Genomic DNA, 22,028 nt, shown 5'->3' with positions numbered 1-22,028 from the left:
TGGAATGTCAGATTCAGATTCATTTATTACATGAACGTTAAAAACATGGTGAAATGCATCGTTTGTGTTCACAATCAGCACAATCTAAAGGTGGGCTGGGGGCAGACCCCCCAGCGTCATCACACGTTATAGCACCAACACAGTGTGCCCATCATGTTCAGCAGGACAACACAAGAAACAACAACAACACAACAGCAACACAGGCCGCTTTCTCACCCTCCCACCCATTCACACATATAGACTGGCCTCCAAGCCCAGGGCAAGATGCCTCCAGGCCTCTGACCAACTGTCCTTGGCCCTGGACTCTCAGTGTTCTAGACACTGTATCTCCAAACTCCAAATTAGCAACTCTCTCATCCAAGAAACAGTCAACGGGCTCAGGAGATTGAACTGGGTTTTGCTGATAATTTTCTACAGTGTTTTACTTAACTACCTGTCATCTCCTGAGGAATGGTCTCAGTCCCAAATGCTGACCGTTTATTTCTCTCCATAGATGCTGCCTGAGTTGCTTGTGCTGGGGCGCCATCATTTAAATGGTTGTGCACATCTGTTGAATAAAAGCTGTTGCTTACTTCAGATAACAGTTGACTTGAGTTTTGGGTTTAGTTAGCAAATCCAGGAGAGGAAGGCCAGTAATGCAAGGTTCCTGGAAAGAACTGGACAATGGGTTGAGAAACTGCAATAATTTCGACTTGCTGCAAGGTAATAGTTCATTTTTCGGCTTTCCCTTCCTTATTCTAGAAATTACTGACTCATGCTGGGTTGCCAACATTGTCCCGAGATCATTTGAGATTCATGAAAAAGTGATTTCAAGTTTGCTATTTAAAAGATTCACAGATGGTAGTGCAAGGGAGAACTGAAGGAGATGAGTAGTTTGATAGGTTTCAGTTCCTGCAGTTTTAATATTGCATAGTAGGATGTGTTTAGATTGGAGAATAGTAACACCAAACTTGCCACTTAAAGCTACTACATTCCAATTCCCTAAATTTGGTAAGGGGGTCAGGCTTCCTCAGGATCAGCATTTGCTACTAGTCATATGATGCATACATTTAGCGGCAGATGATTGTGCTATTCTGTAACTGGAGTACATTTGCAGCCGGCATTAGCTTTGAATTCATCTAAATATAGGTCAGCCACTTGGGCCAAGACTTCATGTATACAATTTCAAAATTTTCTTAATATGAATATAAATCTAGATGATTTTTTAAAAAACCACCTTTTTAGCATTAAATAAAGCTTTCAGTACTTTGGCACCTGTTTATTGATCAGTAATTGAAAGTGGGTGAGTAGAAAGCATTGAATATTAAAGTAAGAGCTCAAACTTGGGAAAGCTTTCTCCTGAATTTCACAGCAGATTTCTGCAGGGGTTGAGGAAGGAGTCTCGGGGAACAGAGATGCAGCCTGTAGCCACGGGTGGCTCCACTCCACTACCTTTCCCATGACAAAATGTGGTAAATGCAGAGCAACAATAAATAGTGAATGGAAAAGTGTCCCCAAAACAGGTGGAGATAAAAATAAGCTTGACAGAATTCAATGCCTATTTTCCAAATCTTGATATTTTGCTAATATTTTATTTCTATTATAAATTGTAAAGCAACATGATACATTATTAATTGAAAAACTAGAGTGTCAGGATTTGAACTGGTTTTTTAAAATTATTAATCATAAGGGCATCGGGAAACTTAGATCTATTTTAGAGCTGAATGGTGTTCCCCTACAATTGAAAAGAGGGAAGGAGACGTGAATGGTGTCACTTACACGCCTTTTTTTGTGTGTGTTGTATCAGATACAGTGAACTTAATGCTGCAAAAAGCTTCAAGTAGTTTTGAAGCAGGGGGATGAAATCAGAAAGGAAATTAAGAAAATGAAAAGGAAAGCACATAGGTAACTCCAAAAAAAGTAATTGGGACCTTTGACCTGCTCAGTGTGTGGAGGTGGAAGGGCTGAATGAGAAAAATATACTTTATACCTTACTTTATTGTCACCAAACAATTAGTACTAGAACGTACAATCATCACAGCGATATTTGATTCTGCGCTTCCCACTCCCTGGATTACAAATACTAAATATTAAAAATAGTAAAAATTAAAAATAGTAAAAATCAGTAAGTATTAAAAATGTAAATTATAAATCACAAATAAAAAAATAGAAAAATGGAAAGTAAGGTAGTGCAAAAAAACCGAGAGGCAGGTCCGGATATTTGGAGGGTACAGCCCAGATCTGGGTCAGGATCCGTTCAGCAGTCTCATCACAGTTGGAAAGAAGCTGTTCCCAAATCTGGCCATACGAGTCTTCAAGCTCCTGAGCCTTCTCCCGGAGGGAAGAGGGACGACAAGTGTGTTGGCTGGGTGGGTTGTGTCTATGATTGTCCTGGCAGCATTGCTCCGACAACGTGCGGGGTAAAGTGAGTCCACGGACGGAAGATTGGTTTGTGTGATGTGCTGTGCTGTGTTCACGATCTTCTGCAGCTTCTTTCGGTCTTGGACAGGACAACTTCCATACCAGGTTGTGATGCACCCTAGAAGAATGCTTTCTACTGTGCATCTATAAAAATTAGTGAGGGGTTTAGGGGACAGGCCAAATTTCTTTAGTTTTGTCAGGAAGTAAAGGCGCTGGTGGGCCTTCTTGGCAGTGAGCTCTGCTTGGTTGGACCAAGTCAGGTTATTTGTGATATTGACCCCGAGGAACTTAAAGCTTTTGACCTGTTCCACTTGTGCACCACTGATGTAAATTGGGTCGTGCGGTCCGCTACTCCTTCTGAAGTCAACAACCAATTCCTTCATCTTGCTGATGTTGAGGGATAGGTTATTGTCTTCGCACCATGCCACCAGGTTCTTAATTTCCTCTCTGTACTCAAACTCATCATTACCGGAGATACGGCCTACAATTGTTGTGTCATCAGCAAACTTGTATATTGAGTTTGATGGAAACTTTGCTACACAATCATGGGTGTACAGTGAGTACAGCAGAGGGCTGAGTACACAGCCTTGTGGGGCACCAGTGCTCAGAATGATTGTAGAGGAGAGCTTTTTCCCTACTTTTAGAGCCTGAGTCCTGTCTGTGAGGAAGTTGAAGATCCAGCTGCTGATCTGATTGCTAAGGTCCAGGTTCCAGAGCATAGGAATCAGTTTATTTGGAATGATGGTGTTAAAGGCAGAGCTGTAGTCAATGAAAAGGAGCCTTACCTATGGGTCTTTATTCTCCAGGTGTTCTAAGGAGGAATATAGGGCCAGAGAGATGGCATCTGACGTTGACCTGTTGCTCCAGTAGGTGAATTGCAAAGCGTCGAGGTTGACCAGTAGGCTGTGGTTGATATGTGCCATAACCAATCTCTCGAAGCACTTCATAGCAATTGATGTCAGAGCCACAGGTCGATAGTCATTCAGGCATGCCACCTTGCTCTTCTTTGGCACTGGGATTGTCGTTGCCTTCTTAAAACAAAAGGGGATCTTAGACTGAAGCAAGGAGCACTTGAAGATGTCAGCAAACACTCTTACACAGGTCCAGAGAACCCGTCCTAGGATGCCATCTGGGCCTGTTGCCTTCCTTGGATTTATCTTCAGGAAGGCCCTTCTAGCGTCCTCCTCGGTGATGATGGATCTCGATGCCACCAGGTCCGGTTCATCCGGAGGGAGCGGACGCTCCTCTTCTGTTCGAATCTTGCGTAGAATACGTTAAGTTTGTCAGGAAGAGAAGTGTCACAGTTATTGATATCCCCAGCCTTTTTGGTGCATCCAGTGATCTCATTTAGACCCTGCCATAGTCTACTGGCATCCCTTTGGTTAGCCTGGGCTTCCAACTTGGCTCGATATTGCCTCTTGTCGTCCTTAATGGCTTTTCGGAGTTCACGCCTGGATTGCGTGTAGCGACTGGTATCCCCGGACCTAAAAGCTGTAGCTCTAGCCTTTAAAAGTGACTTGACCTCATAATTCATCCAAGGTTTCCGGTTAGGGAATACCCGGATCATCTTGCGAGACACACAGTCCTCTGTGCATTTCCAAATAAAATAAGGAAGTACAGTGCCACAAATATCTAATCAGCCAGTCTGGCGGCAGCAACTCAGTGCACAGCAGCATGCAGACATGGTCAAGTGTTGTTCAGAATGAAGAAGAAATGTGATCGAAGTGCGTTTGACCATGAAATGATTGTTGGTGCCAGATGGGATGGTTTGAGTATCTCAGAAACTGCTGATCTCCTGGGGTTTTCACGCACAACACTCTCCAGAGTTTACAGAGAATGGTGCAAGAAACAAAAAAAAAAAGCGAGCAGCAGCTCTGTGGGTGAAAGCACCTTGAAAATGCGAGAGGTTGGAGGAGAGTGGCCGGACTAGTTCAAGCGGACAGGAAGGCGACAGTATAAGCATGCAACATAACAGCGGTCTGCAGATGGACACCTCTCAATGCACAACGTGTCGACCTTTGAAGTGAATGGGCTACAGCTGTAGAAAACCTCGAACATGCACACTGCGCCCACTTTATTAGGTACAGGAGATACCTAGTAAAATGGCTACTGAGTGCGTGTTCATGGAGGAATATTAAGAAGTGGGACACAAGAGTACATTTGACAGGAGAAAAAGAGGTAGATTAGGTTAAGAAGGCACATAGAATTCTTTTCATTGTTGGAGGACCCAACAATATAGCACAGTGGTTGTCTTCACTGGTTAGGCCACAGCTGGAGTACCATCGATGGTCCCAGGCACAGCTGTCCAGGCATATGTTATCACATCTGAGCTGATGTAGACTTTACAGGATATTGCTGGGTCTGGATAAGTTTAGCTATTGGAATACTTTTGAATGACTATGGTAGTTTTCTTTGAAACATGACACTGTGGCCTTTAAAATTAAATGGGGGCTGTATGGACTGATTTGGGAGCATGTCTTTGCCTTAGTCAAACCCTGAATAAAATAAGAGGCAACAAATAATAAAGTAGTTGAAGAACTTCTTTTCTCAAGATCAGAGGCAGAAACCCTCCTCATATTTATTAACAACCTGAATAAGTATTTGAAGTGCTATTACCTACAAAGTTGTGGAGTAAGAACTGGGAAGTGAGGTTCAGTGGATGATGTTTTTGACTGGCATCATACAGTGACACAAAATGGCCTCTTTTTTTTTGCCATAGATTTCTAGCAGTCCAACCTGTTACTGCCCTGTCTTACCTGTATCCTGGAAAAATCAATTCTGTAGCGAAAGGACATGGCTTGTCCCATTCACTGAGTGAGAACTGGGCGTAATTTAAAAATGTGAACAATGTTGGAAATATTCAGCCAGACCAGGCAGATTTTAGGGATCGAGGAAAAACAAAGTTAATGGCCCAGATGTAGGCAGTTCCAGTGAGATCTGTGCATTTTCATCTCTGTTAGTGCCAGCAAGTCCAGGGCGTTACTTGTGTGGGGTCAGATATGAAAATCCTGGTCTTGCTGTGCAGCTCTGCATTGCTCGTGTTCAAGTGTTGCTCGTATTGTCCACACTGGGTCTCAGTGTTGCTGAGAGCCACCGGCACTTACCCTGGGAGTCGGCTCTTAGATCTTGCAGCTGTTGAGAGCTCTGCTGAAAGGTCGCTGATCTGTACATTGGCTCATCTCATGACCTATTCAGCAGTTCCAGAATTCTGTTCTATGTACGTTTCCAGCATCCCAGTGCAGGTCCATGTGACTGCTTTGCTCATCCAGAGTCACGCTGCTGTTAGATCACTTTTAAACTGTCGGTACTGCGCTGGGTAAACAGAGCAGCTATGCGTTCCTGGTCCTGTCATATTGTTCTATATATAACATGTACTCTAACTGAATGTATGAAAAATAAATAATCAACTCACAGTAACATGTCCATCTTAATTCTCTCCAACCACAAGCCAATACACTCTGTAGCATCTCATCAGAGTCTCGGACTGGTCAGTTTTGTACTCTTGACTATCCAGTCTCTGTGCAGGAGGCTGAAGACTCGCACTCAATGTTCCAGGAACATATTCTTCCCTTCTGCCATTGGATTTGCGAATGGTCCAAGCACACCACTTCATTATTCCTTTTTGGTGCTATTTATTTATTTATTTACTTACTTACTTACCGGCATCCGTTAGTCTCATGAGACCATGGATTTGCACCTTGGAGGGTTTCCAGGGGGCAGGCCTGGGCAAGGTAGTATGGAAGACTAGCAGTTGCCCATGCTGCAAGTCTCCTCTCCACGCCACCGATGTTGCCCGAGGGAAGGGCACTAGGACCCATACAGCTTGGCACTGGTTTTGTTGCACAGTGGTTAAGTGCCTTGCTCAAGGACTCAACACGCTGCCACAGCTGAGGCTCAAACTAGCGACCTTCAGGTCACTAGACAAACACCTTAATCACTTGGCCACTTATTTATGTATTGTATTTTTATTGTATTATGTTTTCAACTGTACTGCCGCCACAAAACAACAAATTTCATTACTTATCTTACTGTCTGTTACACCGTTGGCAGTTTAGGGCAGCAATGAAGGTCCTCCATCTCTGTCTGATAATAACTGTCACACACAGACATAGAAGGTTTCTTCACTGCTGACTCCATAACAACTTTTTTTAACAGTCAGGGTTGTTATTCCTGAGGTGAACCCCCGACCTGGAAGACTGGTGGACTGTTTTCAGTCTGGCCTCTACCCTTTGACCTGTTTGGTCATGGATGACACTACCAAGAGTCAAAGCACAAGGACCTGACTCCAGCCAACATAGCTCTCTGGGTTATTGGGGAACATTACCCTACGACAAGCTTGGAGGTTCATAACCTCCGTCAGTGGTATTAAACCTGATTCTGATTCTGAAAAAAGCTTCACTGTTTGAGGTATAGCTGTACCTCCCAAGAGTAACTGCTCAATCTCTGCCTGTATTATGGGTTTAAATTCTATTCTAATTGATGTTTTTTAGAGTGGATTCTGGTTAATTGGGCCATTGGTTAATTAGGGCAGCCACTTATTTGGGACAGCACTTAAAGAACAAACAAGAGAAAATCTGCAGATGCTGGAAATCCAAGCAACATACAGAAAATGCTGGAGGAACTCAGCAGGCCAGGCAGCATCCATATAAAAAAAAGTGCAGTCAATGTTTCGGGCTGAAACCCTTCAGCAGGACACAAAAGAACAAGGAACAAAGCTGAACTGAAAAAATAGCCAGGATTTCCTTAGTTTAGGTGATGTGCTGCTTAATTGGGGACTGTTACCGAACAGCTTCTAACTAGCATCGGTTGTGTTCACTTGTGTGGCCGTTAAGATGCTACGCCGTACTTAGACTGAACAGTTTTCAAATAGTGTCAGTTGTGTGTGTTCGTGTTCAGAAAGCAGTGATTTTTGTCACTGATAGTTGGCAAGAAATGAGCAATAAGAAAGTTCATACAGTAACTGTTTTACTCACTGCCAATTCAAGCATTCGGGCTTGGAGATGCCAGACATCGCCAGGAGTGAAAATGAAACCGTTTCATTGCTTCAGCAAGTTAGAAACTATGAATAATTTGAAGCCATTGATGATCATCTTGAATGTTACAATGAGAATAAAGATTTGGAGGATGCAGAATTGAAAGCATTGTAGGAAGTCCAATATCTGCACTCGGCATATGTGGTGATTTTGTTCATTTACAGTCAATCAAAAGAACATGGCAGTGTGCACTGGACGAATTCTTTCGTCCATAACTCCTCGGAACTAACGCAGTTTGATAGTACTGTGGTAGTATTGGTGGTGTTTTAATTTGTTCTGTATTTCATTTAAATGCATAATTCATTACTCAGTTAGATGGTAGTTTGTCTTTTTAGTACCCTTTTCTTTTTTTTCAATATTTTTATTAATCACTTGCATAGACAAATACAAAATACATTATGATATGGAAATAGAAACAAGATTGAAATGCCCCATAACTATGTATGTAAATTAACCATAATATTGAAAAAGTATATTTTATTCTAATCTAAAGCATAATCAAAACCCCATGACAGAACAAAAAAAGGAGCGAAAAAACCAGCTGTTTGGTTAAAAGAAAAGAAAAAAATCTGACATATAGTTGTAAATTCAAACATATAATAGCCATCATCATTGCTGAACAAGTCGAAAATTGTAAAAGTAGTTCCAGAAAGGTCCCCATAATGTGAAAAAATCTTGTCTAGGTATAGAAATAGAACACCTAATCTTCTCCAGATTTAAACATGACATAACATCAACCAACCAATGGGCATGAGTAGGTGGAGCCGCATCTTTCTATTTGAGCAACAACACTCTTCTGGCTAAAAGAGAAATAAAAGCCAAATTATGCAAATCATTCGGCTTAAGAGTAAAATCATTTCCTCCAACAATGCCAAACAAGGCAGTCGGAGGATTGGGCTTAAAGTTTACTTTAAAAAGCTCCGAGAAAGTTTGAAATACTTCTTTCCAAAATTTATCAAGCCACGGGCAGGACCAAAACATATGAATTAGAGAGGCCTCTTCGACATTACACCTATGACAGCATGGAGAAAAATCTGCGTAAAAACAAGAGAGCTTATCTTTAGTCATATAGGCTCTAAGAACCACTTTAAATTGTAAAAGGTGTGAAAAAGTTCAGACAGGGAGTGGGGGGGTGGTTCAGACGGGGAGTGGGGGGTGGTACAGACGGGGAGTAGGGTTTAGTTCAGACGGGGAGTGGGGTGGTTCAGACGGGGAGTGGGGAGGTGGTTCAGATGGGGAGTGGGGGGTTCAGACGGAGTGGGAGGGTCGTGTGTTCAGACGGGGAGTAGGGGGTGATGGGTTCAGACGGGGAGTGGGGGGGTGGTGGTTCAGACGGGAATTGGGTGTGGTTCAGATGGGGAGTGGGGGGTGGTGGTCTCAGATAGGAGTGGGGAACACTGGGCCAGGCTATGTGTGTGTAATGTCCTAGTAGATGTCAATAATAGTGGTTCAAAGTTCCTAACTGGTTTTGAGTTACCGCCTCCTTGGCTCCCAGAGGATACCTCCAGGCTGGTACTCTCCCTTTCCAGCCATTACATTAAAATTATAGAATTTTGATTTATTAAACTATAAGATATGGAAGCGGAATTAGGCCATTTGGCCCATTGAGTGTCTGCTCCCCCATTCAGTCATTGCTGATCCTTTTTTCCCCTTCTCAGCCCCACCCCCCAGCCTTCTCCCTGTAACATTTGATGCCATGTCTAATCAAGAACCGATCAAGCTCTGCCTTCAGTATACCCAATGATCTGCCCTCCATAGCTGCCTCTGGCCGTAAGTTCCACAAATTCATCACCCTCTGGTGAAAGAAAATTCTCTGCATCTCTGTTTTAAATGGAGACCCCTCTTTCCTGAGGCTGTGCCCTGTTGTCCTACACTTCTCCACCATGGGAAACATCCTTTCCACATTTGAAAGGTTTCAATGAGATCCCCCCTCTAAATTCCTTCTCGTCCTTCTAAATTCCGGCGAGTGCAGACCCAGATCCATCAAATGCTCCTCATATGATAATCCTTTCATTCCCGGAATAATCCTTGTGAACCTCCTCTGAACCCCCTCCAATGCCAGCACATTTTTCTTAGATGAGGAGCACAACACTGTTCACAATACTCCAGGTGAAGCCTCACCAGGGCCTTACAAAGCCTCAGCATCACCTCCCTGCTCTTGTGTTCTAGACCTCTTGAAATGAATGCTAATATTGCAATTACTTTCCTCACTAATGACTCTATTTGCAAGTTAATCTTTAGGGTGTTCTGCACAAGTGCTCGCAAATCCCTTTGCATCTCAGATTTTTGGATTTTCTCCCCGTTCAGAAAATAGTCTGCAGATTTATTTCTGCTAACAAAGTGCATGACCATGTATTTTCCAACATTGTATTTCATTTGCCACTATCTAGCCCATTCTCCTAATCTGTCTAAGTCCTTCTGCAGCCTAGTTGTTTCCTCAACACTATCTACCCCTCCACCAATCTTCATATCATCTGCCAACTTGGCAACAAAGCCATCAATTCCATCATATATATCAATGGTTTAAGTAACATAAAAAGAAGCGGTCCCAACACCAATAGCTGTGGGATACCATTAGTCACTGGCAGCCAACCAGAAAAGGATCCTTTTATTCCCACTCGCTGCCTCCTACTAATCAGCCAATGCTCTAACCATGCCAGTAACTTTCCCGTAACGCCATGGGCTCTGAACTTGGTAAGCAGCCTCACGTGTGGCACCTTGTCAAGGGCCTGCTGGAAGTTCAAATATATAACATCCACTGCATCCCCTTTATCTATCCTATGTGTAATCTCCTCAGAGAATTCCGACAGGTTCATCAGGCTAGACTTTCCCTTAAGGAAACCAGGCTGACTTTGTCCTATTTTGTCCTGTGTCACCAAGTACCCCATAACCTCATTCTTAACAGTTGACTCCAACATCTTCCCAACCACTGAGGTTAGGCTAACTGGTCTATAATTTCCTTTCTGCTGCCTTCCTCCTTTCTTGAAGACTGGAGTGACATTTGCACCATGCCAGAGTCCAATGATTTTTTGAAAGATCATTACTAATGTCTCCACAACCTCTACTGTTACCTCTTTCAGAAACCTAAGGTGCAGTTCATCTGGCCCCATTGAATTTTGTATTCTTATGTCTTTCAACTTTTTGAGCACTTTCTCCCTCGTAATAGTCACTGCGCACATTTCTCTTCCCTCACACCCTTCAACATCTGGCACTCTGCTAGTGTCTTCCACAGTAAAGAATGATGCAAAATGCTCATTTAGTTCATCTGCCATATCCTTGTCCCCCATTATTATTTCTCTGGCCTTATTTTCTAGTAGTCCTACCTGTTTCCTCAACACTACCTACCCCTGCACCAATTTTCGTATCATTTGCAAACTTGGGAACAAAGCCATCTATTCCATTATTTATATATATCTCAATGATTTAAATAGCATAAAAGAATTGGTCCCAAGACTTGAGCATATAAATATTGGAAAGCATCAAGTTGGATAAGTCACCGGGACCAGACAAGATGTACCCCAGGCTACTGTGGGAGGTGAGGGAGGAGATTGCTGAGCATCTGGTGGTGATCTTTGCATCATCAATGGGGACGGGAGAGGTTCCAGAGGATTGGAGGGTTGCAGATGTTGTTGCCTTATTCAATAAAGGGAGCAGAGGTAGCCCAGGAAATTATAGACCAATGAGTCTTACTTCAGTGGTTGGTAAGTTGATGGAAAAAGTCCTGAGAGGCAGGATTTATGAACATTTGGAGAGACATAATATGATTAGGAATAATCAGCAGGGCTTTGTCAAAGGCAGGTCGTGCCTTACGAGCCTGGTTGAATTTTTTGAGGATGTGACTAAACACATTGATGAAGGAAGAGCAGTAGATGTAGTGTATATGGATTTCAGCAAGGCACTTGATAAGTTGCCCCATGCAAGGCTTATTGAGAAAGTAAGGAGGCATGGGATCTAAAGGGACAATGCTTTGTGGATCCAGAACTGGCTTGCCCACAGAAGGCAAAGAGTGGTTGTAGATGGGTCATATTCTGCATGGAGGTTGGTGACCAGTGGTGTGCCTCAGGGATCTTCTCTTTGTGATTTTTATAAATGACCTGGATGAGAAAGTGGAGGGATGTGTTAGTAAATTTGCTGATGACACAAAGGTTGGAGGTGTTGTGGATAGTGTGGAGGAGGACTGTCGTAGGATACTGTGGGACATTGATGGGATGTAAAACTGGGCTGAGAAGTGGCAGATGGAGTTGAACCCAGATAAGTGTGAGATGGTTCATTTTGGCAGGTCAAATACGATGGCAGAATATAGTATTAATGGTAAGACTCTTGGCAGTGTGGAGGATCAGAGGGATCTTGGGGTCTGAGTCCATAGGGCACTCAAGGCTGCTGCACAGGTTGACTCTGTGGTTAAGAAGGCATACAGTGCATTGGTCTTCATCAATCCTGGGATTGAGTTTAAGAGCCAAGAGGTAATGTTGTAACTATATAGGACCCTGGTCAGACCCCACTTGGAGTACTGTGCTTAGTTCTGGTCACCTCACTACAGGAAGGATATGGAAACCATAGAAAGGGTGCAGAGGAGATTTACAAGGATGTTGCCTGGATTGGAGAGCATGCCTTATGCGAATAGGTTGAGTGAACTTGGCTTTTTCTCCTTGGAGTGACGGAGGATGAGAGGTGACCTGATAGAGGTGTATAAGATGATCAGAGGCAATGATCGTGTGGATAGTCAGAGGCTTTTTCCCAGGGCTGAAATGGCTAACACGAGAGGGCACAGTGTTAAGGTGCTTGGAAGAAGGTACAGAAGAGATGTCAGGGGTAAGTTTTTCTACGCAGAGAGTGGTGAGCAATGTGAGTGCAGCATTGTGGGCCGAAGGGCCTGTATTGCACTGTAGGCTTTCTATGTTTCTATATCCTCTTATTTTTTACGTACTTGAAAAAGCTTTTTCTATCCACCTTGATATTATTTACTAGCTTGCTTTCATATTTCATCTTTTCCCTCCTGATGATTCTTTCAGTTGCTCTCTGTAGGGTTTTAAAAGCTTTCCAATCCTCTGTCTTCCCACTAATTTTTGCTTTGTTGTATGCTCTCATTTTTGCTTTTACATTTGCTTTGACTTCCCTTGTCAGCCACAGTTGTACTATTTTGCCATTTGAGTGTTTCTTCATTTTTAGAATACATCTGTCCTGTATCTTCCCCATTTTTCCTGGAAACTTATACCATTGCTGCTCTGCTCAGCATCTCCCTCCAATTTACTTTGGCCAAATCCTCTCTTGTACGACTGTAATTTCCTTTACTCCACTGTAATACTGCTACATCGGACTTTACTTTCTCCCTTTCAAACTTCAAGTTGAAAATCATATCGTGATCACTGCCTCCAAAGGGTTCTTTTACCTTAAGCTCCCTAATCACCTCCGGTTCATTACATAACACCCAATCCAGTATATCTGATTCCTTAGTAGGCTCAACGATGAACTGCTCTAAAAAGCCATCTCGTAGGCATTCATCGAACTCACTCAGGATCTATTTCCATCCTGATTTTCCCAATCGACCTGTATGTTGAAATCTCCCATGACTATCATAACACTGCCCTTTTGGTATGTCTTTTTTAATTTCCTTTAGAAATCTGTGGCCCACATCCCAGCTACTGTTGGAAGGCCTGTATACAACTGCCATCATCCTCCTTCTACCCTTGCAGTTTCTTAACTCAACCCACTAGGGTTCAGCAGCTTCCGATCCTTTGTCACATTTGATGTTATTCTTTACCAGTAGAGCCACACCATCTCCTCTGCTGACCTTCATATCCGTCTGATACAATATGTAACCTTGGACAGTCAGCCCCCAACTACAACCATCCTTCAGCCGTAGTTCAGTGATGGCCACAATATCATACCTAACAATCTGTAATACTGCAACAAGATCATCCACCTTAATTCTTATACTATACTCTGTGCATTGAGATAAAACATTTTGAGTGCTGTATTTGCTACCCTTTTTGACTCTGCATCCCTAATGCACTGATGCTCACTCTGCTGGTTACAATTATGTCCTATCATCTGCCTGCCCCTTCTGACAGCCTGACTGCACACTTTCTTTGCTTATTTACCATCCGTCCTATCCTGAGTCCCTTCACTCTGGTTCCCTCCCCACTGCCAAATTAGTTTAAACCCTCCCCAGCAGCTCTAACAAACCTGCCCATGAGAATATTGGTTCCCCTTGGGTTCAGATGCAACATATCACTATTCAACTGGTCATACCTTCCCCAGAAGAGATCCCAATGATCCAAGAATCTGAAGCCCTGCCCCCTGCACCAGCTTCTCAGGCTTGCATTAATTTGCCAATATTCCTGTTTCTACCCTCATTGGTACGTGGCACAGGCAGCAATCCAGAAATTACTACCTGGGAGGTCCTGCTTTTCAACTTTCTACCTAGCTCTCTGAATTCTCTTTTCAGGACCTCTTTGCTTTTCCTTCCTCTGTCATTGGTACCAATATGTACCAAGACATCTGGCTGCTCTCCCTCCCTTTCCAAAATGTCATGGATGTGATCTAAAGCATCCCTGATCCTGATACCTGGGAGGCAACATACCATCTGGGTGCCCCGTTCACATACACAGAATCTCCTGTCTATTCCCCTGACTAATGAGTCCCCTATCACTACCACTCCCCTCTTCTGCCTCTTCCCCTTCTGCACCACAGACCTATGCTCAGTGCCAGTAACCCGGTCTCCATGACATTCCCCTGGAAGGTCATCCCCCACAACAGTATCCAAAGCGGTATACTAATTTTTGAGGGGAATGGCCACAGTGGTGCTCTGTGCTAACTTTCTATTCACATTTCCATTTCAGAATCAGAAATGAAGTTTATTATCACCGGCATGTGTTATGAAATATGTTAACTTAGCAGCAGCAGTTCAATGCAATACGTAATATAGAAGACAAATCAATCAATCAATCAATATATACAGTATATGTATATAGAATAGATTAAAAATCATGCAAAAACAAATAACATACATTACAAAAGTGAGGTAGTGTTCATGGGTTCAATGCCCATTTAGGAGTTCGGAAGTGAATCACTGAGTGTGTACCTTTAGGCTTCGGTATCTCCTACCTGATGGTAACAGTGAGAAAAGGGCATGCCCTGGGTGCTGGAGGTCCTTAATAATGGACACTGCCTTTCTGAGATATCGCTCCTTGAAGATGTCCTGGGTACTTTGTGGGCTAGTAGCCTAGGTGGAGCTGACTAAATTTACAACCCTCTGCAACTTCTTTCGGTCCTGTGCAGTAGCCCCACATACCAGACAGTGATGCAGCCTGTCAGAATGCTCACCACTGTACAACTATAGAAGGTTTTGAGTGTTTTTGTTGACGTACCAAATCACTTCAAACTCCTCATGAACTATACTTCGTGGGGAGTTTGAAGTGATTTGGTACGTCAACAAAAACACTTCTTTATAACTACATCGATATGTTGGGACCAGGTTAGATCCTCAGAGATCTTGACACCCAGGAACTTGAAACTGCTCACTCTCTCTACTTCTGATCCCTCTATGAGGATTAGTATGTGTTCCTTTGTCTTACTCTTCCTGAAGTCCACAATCAACTCTTCCATCTTACTGACATTGAGTGTCAGATTGTTGCTGTGACTCCACTCCACTAGTTGGCATATCTCACTCCTGTACACCCTCTTGTCTCCACCAGAGATTCTACCAACAATGGTTGTATCGTCAGCAAGTTTATTGATGGTCTTTGAGCTATGCCTAGCCACACAGTCATGGGTATAGAGAGAGTAGAGCAGCAGGCTAAGCACACACCCCAAAGGTGTATCAGTGTTGATCACCAATCTGCACAGTTTGTGGTCTTCTGGTTATTTGCGGAGGGAGGTACAGAGGCCCAGGTTCTGTAACTTCTCAATCAGGATTGTGGAAATGATGGTGTTAGATGCTGAGCTATAATTGATGAACAGCATCCTGACATAAGTGTTTGTATTGTTCAGGTGGTCTAGGGCTGTGTGAAGAGCCATTGAGATTGTGTCTGCCATTGACTTATGGGTCGAATTCCTTGCTGAGGCAGGAGTTCAGTCTAGACCAACCTCTCAAAGCATTTCATCTCTGTAGATGTGAGTGCTACCGGGTGATAGTCTTTAAGGCAGCTCACATTATTCTTCTTAGGCACTGGTATTATTGTTGCCCTTTTGAAGCAAGTGGGAACTTCCACCTGTAGCAGTGAGAGGTTGAAAATGTCCTTCAATTCTCCCTCCAGTTAGTTGGCACAAGTTTTCAGAGCCTTACCAGGTACTTTGTCAGGGCCTTCCATCTTGTGAGGGTTCATACTCTTTAAAGACAGCCTAATATCAGTCTCTGAGACAGAGATCACAGGGTCACCGGGTACTCTTGATAGTCACCTAGCTACTCGCCTCCTGCAACTTTGGGGTGACTACTTGCCTGTAACTGTGATCAAATATCCCCTCTCTTTCCCATACAAGCCGAAGGTCATTGAGCTGTTGCTTCAGATCCCTAACATGGTCTTCAAGGAGCTGCAGCCAGATGCACTTAATGCAGATGTAGTTCCCTGGGCCTCCCAGGACTCCCAACATCTGGCATGAAGAACACACAACAGCCATTTACTACACTAAGTACAGCGAGAGAAAAATATGATGCACAGTGAAAGAAAGTAGGAACTGCAAGTTCAAAGTAGTGACAAATAATTGCCAGAATAATTCAAATCTATTTAAAGCTACAAATAAAAATAATTAATTACAGTAAAAACAATTTTCATTAACAATTTTAGAGCGTATATTAGTAATCCAACTATTCACTGCCTCATTGCTTTTCACCTTTTAGTGAGACAGATGGGCTTGGTGCAGTGATATCAGCTTCTCAACATCAGGCTGAATGTCACTCAGAAGGGGTCTCAGATCCCCACGCTCAGTATATTTCTTTGCTTTGAAAGAAGTTGGGCAACAGCACTGAAACTACGCTCAGCTAAATATGATGTTGGAAAAGCAATAAAGAACATCTTGTCCTTTTTCCACAGTGCAGGATAACATTCAGAGATTTCTTTCTGGCAACCAAAAGTCTTGATATGACTTTTTAAACCTTTGACTTCAGCTCAAAGTCATTTTGTAGCAAGATCAGTTCTTCCTCCATCCTTCCTATTAATTTCCCATTACAAGTGTTCAGGAATGGATTTATTATCCAATATGAAATTTGGATTGAGAGAAGATCCTGAAATCTTTCTAATGTCTCTTTATACAGCTCCCCCAGGTGGGCACAGTAAGCTTGAAGATCATCATCTGATATTCTTTCTTTCCCTTCCAACTCCGTAAGGTTTGGAAATCAGAAAAGGTTGTAAGGCCAATGTTGCACTTAAAAAGGGTCAGAAATATGGGGACAATTAATTTGACTTTGATAAGATTCACATCGTTTCCTTGCAACTGAAAAGTGATTTCATTGAACTTTGAAAATAATTCTGACAAATAAGTGATGTCATACCTAATATTCTTGAGTTAAGTTGATTATTGAATGAAGCATTCAAGTCTTCAAAGAATCTTATCACAGTTTCACAAAGTGTATAAAAGTGTCTCAGGCAGTTTCCTTTTGAGAGCCATCTGGCTTCTGTGTGCAGCAGCAAGTGTAAAAACCTGATCCTCATTCTCAAGACAAAGCTCTGAAAATAGTTGAGAATCAAGAGCATGAGACTTGATTTTATTTACCACTGTGATAATTGTATTTAATGATTTGTGCAACCGATCACTTGGGTTTTCTGCAACACGATGTTCGCTCTGAGTTGCACAGTGAATAGTAAATATGCTGGTCCAGCTATTTCCAAGAAAGTAATAATCCCGGAGCACTGTCCTGTCATTGATGGTGCCCTGTCTGTTGTACAAGCAAGAATGTTGGTGAGCAGAATGTCCCTCTCTTGGAAAAATTGCTCACCAACTCAAAATATTGACTCCCCCTTTGTATCTGTTTCTAGCCCCCTTACAAATAAAAACCCTTGAACCATACTTTCATGATTTATGAAGTGAACATAACCAAGAAGCAAAGATTCGTTGCCTGGCAAAGTTGACTCATCCAAATGCAGAGCAATCTCTGTTCTCCTAAGTATATTGCACAATATGTCTTCCACATTCTCAGACATACCATCTATTCGTCTTTGAACAGAGTTGTCACGGAGTAGAATTGCTTTAGTTATTTAGTCTGGTGACTTGTGCAAAACCATACTCAGAACCTCCTTTACAGCTAGCAAAATCAGTTCCTTTCCAATTGTATGGGCTTTCCAGATGTAACAATGAAATGTTGTATGAAGCATGCAAACCATCTCTGTTTTGTTGTTCTGGCACATGTTTTGAAGTGTTTTTCATTCCTGAAAGTTTTCACGAAGTGACTGCAAATAGACCAAGTTCTTGTTTTGTTTTATTAGAGCATATTCTCTTCAAACGTTCAAGGAGTCTGGTTTTATTGCTTTATTTGAAAAATCTTTTTTTCACACAGTGGACATACTGGCTGTTGTTAGTTGCTTGGTGCTGGTATAAATTCATATTTCAGATATTCTATACCTTTTTATTTGGTTTGCTTCTGCTGTTTTTGTGGCAGATTAAAGACCATAGTCAATTGCTCATGGATTAAGTCCAACCTTAAGCACTGCAATCAATAACGGGGAAAGTTATGATGTCATCATAGCTCAGACAAAATCTGACTCTCTGCCTGAAGGCACATGAAGTGGAGTAATGATGGTGGGCCGTGGGCTAAAGAAATGCGATCAAAACCATTCAAAAAGGCAGATTCTGAACTTTACCCCATTGAACATCATACCCTAATTCACAGGAGACGTGTCACTGTGTGATTAGAGTATGGGAATCGGCCTAGCTAACATGCACTACAGTAGTGAATGGCGATAGTGTGTGGGCTGGGTCTGGAAATCACTCAATTTTCTTCAGTCCAATTTCCTCAAGATATGCCACATGCAGAGTGTCACATTGCTTTTCCACAATTATAATGCGCTTTGAGCCAAGTCTGAGAGAATGGTGGGTTAATGAGCGATGAGGTGATTACGTGATCATTGTAATCAATTATGAGGCACTGAGGATCAAATGGTTATCATAAGTAATTTATTTCTGAAATTAAATGTGTAATCCCTCAGCTGCCTCATTTGCTACCGAACACCCCCCACCGCCCCCTTTATCTTTATCACCACTTTAGAAACTCCCACCACACCCCGGGGGCGATATTCCCATTTTGGGTTAGATGAAATTGTCCATGAATTTTCATTAAATAGCCGTTGCTATTTAATTTCAAAGGACACAATGCTGGACTTCTGTTGACTTCCAGAACAGGTAATTGTTTAAAGAGTAGTGGATTCTCTGATATTAATGTGCGAGAAAATGTTAGAAAAAACACTTACTTCCTGTATGACTTTAATGTAGGAAAATGTCGCCAAGCCTTTCACAAGAAGTTAATCGTAAAAATATTGTCATGGAGCCAAAGGCTCAGAGATAATTGGAAGAATGGATAAAAGCTTAAGTAAGATCGTAAAAATGAACGTAATGGAATAAAAAATTAGAGAGATGGGAATTTTAGAGATTCTCTCACTGTCCACTGAAGATACAGCTCTGACTCTGGGCTGACGTAAGTGAAGGATATGTGAGGGGACATTTTGTAATTCAGCCTGTGGTTTTTCCATCAACTGGATGTGCGAGTCCTATCGTGGCACAGAATGAAATGTGTTCCTTGGAGAAGCCACATGATGACTCGTTTGGAAAATGCAGAAAATTCACATTGCTGAAGAGGTAGGATAATTATCTAGCTAAGATTAGATGTGGATATTTTAAAACATGCGCCATAGACCAAGGTTATGAAGTGGGATAAGATAATGTAGCATTATCTCACTGTCGAGAGGTACACCTGTATGAAATAAAATAGATAATTAGTCTAAGTAAATTGGCATTTCAACACGTCTTTTCCTTTGGAGGGTTAGATTCCATTAAAAGGTGATTGTGCATGGGTTTGTTGGAAGAGTGACTTTTTTTTCTTTTCATGCTTTATGGACTTCAATTTGTATTCCTGTATTTATTTTCTCATTGCCCTTTCTTTGTTCTAGTGGGTGGTATCTACACTGTCATCCAAACCAAAACAAAGTTGACAGTGGATCAGCATGGAGAGAATTACATTTTGATTGGCCCATATGTTGAGAACAGTGTCAAGACACAAGTTGAGCTGATTGAACCACTGAATCCAGCCATTAAGCGCACTATTGATTTGATGAACTCCAGGGGCTGTAAGGTATTGTAAATTCCTCCATTCTGCCTAGATGGGGTGTGACTCAGTGTGTGGTTAAAATAGAGAGAGAGAGTGATAAGCAGTCTGGGAATTTAATGGGGATCTATGTAGCATAGGAACTAACTTTTAAAAATATTGTAACAAAGTTATGAAGCGTTAAATAAATCATTCCAGTGAGCCACATAAGATTTCTGAGATCTTGATGCCATGAACCTTTATTGATACTATGTTAAGTATGTTTAAGCAAAAGAAATGTTTATTGTGATTATGATCTCAATTTTGACTCGAGACTTTGCTACATTTCTTGTAAAGAATGAGATGGCTACCATTTCTATGAATGGCGTGGAAACTTTAGGATGAGGTGGGTTAAGATTGCCTTGTGGGAATATGTTCTTGTTGATTACGGTGCTCATTTTCAGGTGGGACCTATAAATTGAGATGAAACAAACCTGAGCTTTCTAGGGAAATAGTTGCAAAATATTTGAACCATAATTATGTATATGATATTACAAATAATTTCAGTTTATCTTTGAAAGCCTATAATTTACAGCAGATGGTACATCATGATGGTATGTACAGAATTTTAAAATAAAATGTCAACTTCTTTGATATCCCAAGCCTAAGACACTTGATCTTCCTCACTTAATCCTCATCAGTGAGCCCTTAAGATACTGTTTATAATTTTATCTTTGTACTATGTGATTTGGGGAGGAAATTGGAATTGTGAGATGAGTTTTATGTGGAATGTTGGCGAGTGCCTAAAGCAGAAAGTCATCAGAATGGAAAAGTTTCCAGAGACTTAAATAACTGAACATTAAAGACTGACAGGAAAAAGAAATCACGTTACAAGGAGTTATGTATGGGATGGGAGAGCCTAAGATTAGGAGGAGGTGGGTGAAGATGGCTGTGTTTTACTCAGTGCAGCACACAACTGGTTATTAGACTGGGACCATGCCACGTTTCACCGTCCTGCCTGTCTGTGAGGGCTGTCTTTGCTGTGACTGAAAAATCGCCAAACTAGACGGGAAAATATCTCAACTTTGTCAGATTAAGGATGTCAAGCAGTTCCTCGACTTCTTAGTCACTACAGGTGCCAGAGCCATCGCTGGAGAAGAGCTTCACTCCACTTTCCCCTGGATTGGGCCTCCTTTGGAGGCCACTCTAGTCAAGCCAAACAAGCCCTGGATTCAACTGAGAACCAGGCCCAAGGCATCAGCCAGCTCAACTCCCTGCTTAGCGGGACCCTGCACAGTTGTAGGAACACGTAGGTGCTCCACTCCTTCACTTGCATGACAAGAAATAGATTCAGCGTCCAAGAGTTTTCTCTGCTGACCGACTCATTTCATCCTCCATCACCTGGGGCATCAGGGATTCATTTATGAATGGTGAGACACCACCAGCAGCTCCATGCCACTCTGGACTGCCAGTAGGTGCCTCCCCACCTCCACTGCACCTTAAGCAAGGTAGCTTTCAGGTTACCTCCTTGCCCGCCATGCCACTGCGGATTCCGTGACCTTCTCCCCTGCCTTCACCGGTGCTGATAATCGGTGACTTCATCATTGAGAACATCAAGTCAAAGCTAAATATGTCTGTTTGTTTCCCCAGCGTTAAAGTTTATGATATAATGTACGAGCTCACATGCTTACTAACTGACCACCCTTCTAAAAAAAGGATTGTTCTCCACGTTAGCACAAATGTCATTGCTCAGCAACAATCCGAGCTGCTCAGACGTGACTTTAGTTGTCTCTCTGAATTTCAAAAAATTAGTGACAAGGAAATTTTTATCTCCAGACCAATTCCTAAGCTGGGTCAGGCTCTGGTCTTTTAGCAGGCAAGTCAGTATGATTGGCTTCCGAAGCAATGTAGAGAGATGAACTTTGACTTCATTGACATTTTTAGTCTATTTTGGGAACACGCCACATTTTTCACCCAAACAGTTTGGGCTCACAGACGCTGTCTGCAAACATGTTCCACTGCACTTGGACAAACCCATGTGTATGACTATTTACCATCAATGGCACGTGTGATCCATCCTTAACTACTTCCTTCAACTTTGCAAATGTTACCAATCCTATTCAGACCATTGTCAATGGAAGGGCCCCAGACTGAACTGTGCTGTTAAAGGTGTCAACAGAAATAACCTTATCTTAAAATCTACCTCCCTTGTTGCACAACTCCAAGTTACTCTGCTTAAGATAGCTCTTCTAAATATGAGATCACTTTTAAATAAGACTTTTATCTTGTATTACCTCCACAGAACTTAATTTTGTGTTCTTCACTGAGACCTAGTTAAAGTTAAATGAATACAGCCAGTTATC

General features: G+C 42.3%; 1 protein-coding gene across 3 annotated transcripts in view; it reads left to right on the top strand.

Annotated features, from left to right (window-relative positions):
• LOC140205149 (glycogen [starch] synthase, muscle-like) overlaps positions 1-22,028 on the top strand; it is a 127,677-nt gene that overhangs the window by 5,228 nt on the left and 100,421 nt on the right. For 2 of the 3 annotated variants that reach the window (XM_072272413.1, XM_072272414.1), the window contains exon 2: positions 19,532-19,713. The exons of the other annotated variant lie outside the window; for it this stretch is intronic. In XM_072272413.1, the coding sequence (XP_072128514.1) occupies positions 19,532-19,713 (182 nt within the window). The remainder of the gene's footprint in view (positions 1-19,531; positions 19,714-22,028) is intronic. 3 annotated transcript variants of the gene reach the window in all.

The sequence above is a fragment of the Mobula birostris genome, chromosome 11 (genome assembly GCF_030028105.1).
Source record: "Mobula birostris isolate sMobBir1 chromosome 11, sMobBir1.hap1, whole genome shotgun sequence".
In the NCBI taxonomy this organism is placed as follows: Eukaryota; Metazoa; Chordata; class Chondrichthyes; order Myliobatiformes; family Myliobatidae; genus Mobula; species Mobula birostris.
The sequence above is the reverse complement of the archived record's forward strand: the minus strand, read 5'-3'. Positions and strand labels throughout refer to the sequence as shown.